Genomic DNA, 6,246 nt, shown 5'->3' on the forward strand with positions numbered 1-6,246 from the left:
AACCTAACCTAATCTTAAACCCCTAACCTAACCTAACCCCTAACCCTAACCCTACCCTAACCTAACTTCTTCTTTAACCTTCTAACCCCTAACCTAACCCCTAACCTCTTTAACCTAACCTAACCTTCTTCTTCTAACCTTCTTCTTCTTCTTCTTAAACCTAACCTAACCTAACCCCTAACCTTCCTAACCTAACCTAACCCTTCTTCTTCTTCTTAACCTAACTTCTTCTTCTTCTAACCTAACCCTAACCTCACCTCACCCCTACACCTAACCTAACCCTAACCCTTTAACCTACTCCTAACTTCTAATTAACCTAACCTAACCCTAACCTAACCCTAACCTAAACCTAACCTAACCCCTACCCTACCCCTACTCCTAACCCAACCCCTACCCCTACCCTACCCCAACCCCAACCCTAACCCCTAACCTAACCTAACCTAAACCCTAACCCTAACCCTCACCTCACCTCACCCTCACCTCACCTCACTAACCCTAACCCCAACCCCAACCCTAACCCTAACCCTAACCCTAATCCTAAACCCTAACCCTAATCCTAATCCAACCCAACCCAACCCTAACCCCTAACCCCTAAGCTCCATGCAGGAACTGCTCTGTGTATTACCCTGCGTGGCCACACGGTGTCACTGCTGCCACTTGCAGGAACTGCTCTGTGCATTACCCTGCGTGGCCACACGGTGTCCCTGTTGCTCCGTGAGAAATTCTCTGTACATTACCTTTCATGGCCACACAGTGTCACTGCTGCTCCATGTAGGAACTACTCTGTGCATTACCCTTAGTGGCCACACGGTGTCACTGCTGCTCCTTGCAGGAACTGCTCTGTGCATTACCCTGTGTGGCCACATGGTGTCACTGTTCCTCTGAGACAAATGCTCTGTGCATTACCCTTTGTGGCCACACAGTGTCACTGCTGCTCCATGCACGAACTGCTCTGTTCTTTACCCTATGTGGCCACATGGTGTCACTGTTCCTCTGAGACAAATGCTCTGTGCATTACCCTTTGTGGCCACACGGTGTCACTGTAGCTCCATGCAGGAACTGCTCTGTGCATTACCCTGCGTGGTCTCATGGTGTCATTGACTCTCCATGCAGGAACTCGTCTGTGCATTACCCTGCGTGGCCACATGGCGTGTCTGTTGCGCCGTGAGCAATCGTCTGTGCATTACCCTGCGTGGCCACATGGTGTCCCTGTTTCTGTGAGAAATGCTCTGTGCATTACCTCTCATGGCCACACAGTGTCACTGTGGCTCCAAGCAGGAACTGCACTGTGCATTGCCCTTTGTGGCCACACGGTGTCACTGCTGCTCCGTGAGAAGTGCTCTGTGCAGTACCCTGCGTGGTCACACGTTGTCATTGAATCTCCATGCAGGAACTGCTCTGTGCGTTACCCTGCGTGGCCACACGGTGTTACTGCTGCTCCGTGAGAAATGGTCTGTGCATTACCCTGCATGGCCACATGGTGTCACTGTAGCTCCATGCAGGAACTGCTCTGTACATTACCCTATGTGGCCACATGGTGTCACTGTTCCTCTGAGAGAAATGCTCTGTGCATTACCCTTTGTGGCCACACGGTGTCACTGCTGCTCCATCCACGAACTGCTCTGTGCATTACCCTGCGTGGCCACACGGTGTCACTGTAGCTCCATGCAGGAACTGCTCTGTGTATTACACTGCGTGGCCACACGGTGTCACTGTAGCTCCATGCAGGAACTGCTCTGTGCATTACCCTTAGTGGCCACACGGTGTCACTGCTGCTCCATGCAGGAACTGCGCTGTGCATTACCCTGCGTGGCCACACGGCGTGTCTGTTGCTCCATGAGAAATACTCTGTGCATTACCCTGCGTGGCCACATGGTGTCACTGCTGCTCCGTGAGAAGTGCTCTGTGCATTAACCTGCGTGGCCACACGGTGTGTCTGTTGCTCCGTGAGAAATTCTCTGCATTGCCTTTCGTGGCCACACGGTGTCACTGTGGCTCCATGTAGGAACTGCTTTGTGTATTACCCTGCGTGGCCACACGGTGCCCCTGTTGCTCCATGCAGAAACTGCTCTGTGCATTACCTTTCATGGCCACACAGTGTCACTGCTGCTCCATGCAGGAACTGCTCTGTGCATTACCCTGTGTGGCCACATGGTGTCACTGCTGCTCCGCGATAAATGCTCTGTGCATTACCCTGCGTGGCCACACGGTGTCACTGTAGCTCCATGCAGGAACTGCTCTGTGCATTACCCTGCGTGGCCAAACGGTGTCACTGTAGCTCCATGCAGGAACTACTCTGTGCATTACCCTTAGTGGCCACACGGTGTCACTGCTGCTCCATGCAGGAACTGCTCTGTGCATTACCCTGCGTGGCCACACGGCGTGTCTGTTGCTCCGTGAGAAATACTCTGTGCATTAACCTGCGTGGCCACACGGTGTCCCTGTTGCTCCATGCAGGAACTGCTCTGTGCATTACCTTTCATGGCCACACAGTGTCACTGCTGCTCCATGCAGGAACTGCTCTGTGCATTACCCTGTGTGGCCACATGGTGTCACTGCTGCTCCGCGATAAATGCTCTGAGCATTACCCTGCGTAGCCACATGGTGTCACTGTAGCTCCATGCAGGAACTGCTCTGTGCATTACTCTGCGTGGCCACACGGTGTCACTGCTGCTCCATGCAGGAAATGCTCTGTGCATTACCCTTCGTGTCCCTAACCCTAACCCTAACCCCCTAACCCTAACACTAACCCTAAACCCGACCCTAACCCAACCCTACCCCAACCTGACCCTGACCCTACTCTGACCCTGACCCTAAACCCCTAACCCGCACCCTCACCCTAGCCCTAACCTAACCCCAACCCCCTAACCCAAACCCTCACCCCTGACCCCGACCCCAACCCTAACCTAACCCTAACCTAAACCTCACCCCTAACCCGACCCCTAACCCCTCCCCCAACCCTAACCCCTAACCTACCCTGACCCTAACCCAACCCTAACCCTACCCCTAACCCCTAACCCTAACCTACCCCTACCCCTGACCCTGACCCTAACCCAACCCTAACCCTACCCCTAACCCCCTAACCCTAACCCCTCACCCCAACCCTAACCCCTCACCCCAACCCCCTAACCCTAACCTAACCCTCACCCTAAACCCTAACCCTAAACCCTACCCCTGACCCCGACCCCAACCCTAACCCGACCCTCACCCTAACCTCCTAACCCTAACCCCTACCCCCCTCACCCTCACCCTGACCCCTAACCCTGACCCTACCCCTAACCCCCTGACCCTAACCCTAACCCCTAACCCTAAGCGGCCCCTAACCGTCACCCTCACCCTAACCCCCACCCCACCCCTACACTCTAAACCTAAACCCTCACCCTAACCCTACCCTCACCCTCACCCCCACCCCTACCCCTAACCCCAACCCAACCCTAACCCTCACCCCAAACCCTCACCATCACCCCGACCTGACCCTGACCCCAACTCTCACCCCTAACCCTAAACCCTAAACCAACCCTAACCCTGACCCTAAACCCAACCCTAACTCTAACCCTAAATCTGACCCCGACCCCGACCCCTGACGCTACCCCTACCCCTCACCCTGACCCTAACCTCACCCTCACCCTAAACCCGACCCCGACACCTCACCCTGACCCTAACCTCACCCTCACCCTAAACCCGACCCTAACCCTAAACCCTACCCTGACCCGAACCCTAACCCTCACCCCTAACCCTCACCCTCTAACCCCCTAACCCTAACCCCCTAACCCGACCCCTAACCCTACCCCTACCCCTCACCCTAACCCCCTAACCCCCTGACCCTGACCCCAAACCCTCACCCTACCCCTCACCCTCACCCCACCCTAACCCCCTAACCCTACCCCCAACCCCAACCCCACCCCGACCCTGACCCCTAACCCTAACCCCTAACCCTAACCCCCCTGCATACGCCTAGCGGCAGCCCAACCCCCACCCCTATTCAATTTTTTAGTCCCTACGCGCCGAAAAAAACCCTAACCCTAACCCTAACCCTGACCCTAACCTGACCCTAACCCCCTAACCCTAACCCCGACCCTGACCCGACCCTAACCCCTACCCTGACCCCCACGCCCACCCCCACCCGCACCCAACCCAAACCCAACCCCCCCCCCACACCCGAAACCCAACCCCCACCCCCACCCAAAAACAACCCCACAACCCAAAACCAAAACCCCAAACCCAGAACCAAAACCAAACCCCAACCCCAACCCTAAAAATAACTCCAAAATGCAGGAGAAGGCACCAAATTGGCTCGAAAATGCTGGAGCTCCCCTGCGGGGCTGCTCCGCACAGGGGGCGAGACGCCGCCCCCCCGGACTCCCCTGCGTACGCCTAGCTGGTGGGGGGGGAGAGGCAGGGTGCAGCGGGGTGGGGTGGCACTGGCTGCAGCTGGGAGCGGGAGGACATTCCGGGGAGTGACTGTCCCGCCGCCTGGAGGCAGGAAAGCCCCGCATGACCCCACACAACTGTTACACACCAGCCGGCGGGTTCCGGGCGCAGAGCGGGGCCCGAGAGGCGCCCAAGCTCCTCTGTTGGCCTCACGTGGCAGCTCTGCCGCCTGCTCCTCCGACCTTCTCCCCATGACGCCATCACTCGGCCAGAGCTGCTTTTGCTTCCGGCCTCACACGGCACGGAGGCCAGGAGCCTACAGCTCCCATGGTTCCGAGGGGGCCGCAATGGCCGATGGGAGATATAGGCCTGGAGACTACAGCTCCCATAGTTCCGAGGGGCCCGCAATGGCCGATGGGAGATATAGGCCTGGAATCACTACAGCTCCCATGGTTCCGAGGGGTCCGCAATGGCCGATGGGAGATATAGGCCTGGAGACTACAGCTCCCATGATTCCGAGGGGCCCGCAATGGCCGATGGGAGATATAGGCCTGGAGACTACAGCTCCCATGATTCCGAGGGGCCCGCAATGGCCGATGGGAGATATAGGCCTGGAGACACTACAGCTCCCATGGTGCCTGCAGGGGCTGATGCGAGCTATAGGCTGGGGGAACACTACTTCTCCCACAATGCCCTCTCCACGTCTCCTCGGCCCACCCAGCTGCTCAACACCGTCTTGTAATTTCTGGCGACCTGCCCTGTGAGAGCCCCCCAGCAGCGGGGCCGGGCGGAGGCGGGTGGCAGGGCTGGAGTGAGGTGCCTGTGGGGGTGCAGCAAGTGCCCCGGTGTCACACTAGCCCGTCTGCTGCGTGCGGGAAGGCCATTCTCACTGAGCCCGGTTTCTGAGTCACTTGTTCTGGCACAAGTTCTTCCTGGGGTTCAGTTTATCAGTGGTACGTTTCTCTCCATCTGAAAAGCATTACATGTTTAAACTAACTTTAATTTTAAAGTGACATTTAAAAAGGGTCAGATCTGATGTTGCAATGACATATTCCTAAACATCCCCAAAATTATCTTCCAGCTCTTTTCCTGTACAGTCGTATCAGTAGATTATGGGCAGAGGTGGATTAAGATTTATTGAGGCACAGGGCACAAAGAACATTTTGGCCCCCCATACCTGGGGACCGGGGCACCACACCTGCCCACTTTTTAACGTGGGTGTAGTAACCTCAGGCAGGCACAACCCCTGCCAGTGGTGCCAGCCTCTTCACTGTGGGGGGCTGAGGTGGGCTTAGCCCCCCACCTGGACATGGGGCCCTGCCCTCCCTAATCCGCCTCGTCCCACCTGAGGCCAGAAGCCAGAGCCAGGCAATAGTAAGAGCCACCTAGGGTGCCCGGGCAGCTGTGGGGAGCCCCAGACCCTCCACCTGCAGTGGGTGGGATGTCCTGGTGGGCGGGGACACATGTTGGTGGCTGTTCTCAGGCCCTCTGGCCAGGGCAGGTGGAGGGTCCAGGGCTTTCCACAGCTGCCCAGGGAGCCCAGGCCAGGCCACTCTTACCATGCCCTGGCTCTGGCTTCTGGCATAGGGGCAGGGCCTTGCGAGAAGATGGGGAGCAAGGGGTGGGGCCTCAGGGACGAGGCAGAGCATTGGGCAGGGCTGCAGTTCTGGCACTGGTGGCCCGCCCCACTTCTACACGGGTTCCAGCGCTCCTGCGGAGGCCCTCAAATTGTCTGGGGCCACTGGGCACAGGCCCCATGCATTAATCCACCACTGACCACAGGTTCAACCAAAACTGATTTAGTAGCAATCACAGTAACATACCAGTGAACCATTTTTTTCATATCATTTAGGCTCTCAAGATGCCTAAGAATGG

General features: G+C 56.9%; 1 protein-coding gene across 1 annotated transcript in view; it reads right to left on the minus strand.

Moving 5' to 3' along the window:
• The window catches only part of LOC120391248 (golgin subfamily A member 6-like protein 22), a 17,058-nt gene extending 15,911 nt beyond the window's left edge, over positions 1-1,147 (minus strand). The window contains exon 1 of the mRNA XM_039514727.1: positions 1,076-1,147. Within this exon, the coding sequence (XP_039370661.1) occupies positions 1,076-1,147 (72 nt within the window). The remainder of the gene's footprint in view (positions 1-1,075) is intronic.
• Between the last annotated feature and the right edge of the window lie 5,099 nt (positions 1,148-6,246).

This window comes from Mauremys reevesii, linkage group 25 (assembly GCF_016161935.1).
Source record: "Mauremys reevesii isolate NIE-2019 linkage group 25, ASM1616193v1, whole genome shotgun sequence".
NCBI classification, from domain to species: domain Eukaryota; kingdom Metazoa; phylum Chordata; order Testudines; family Geoemydidae; genus Mauremys; species Mauremys reevesii.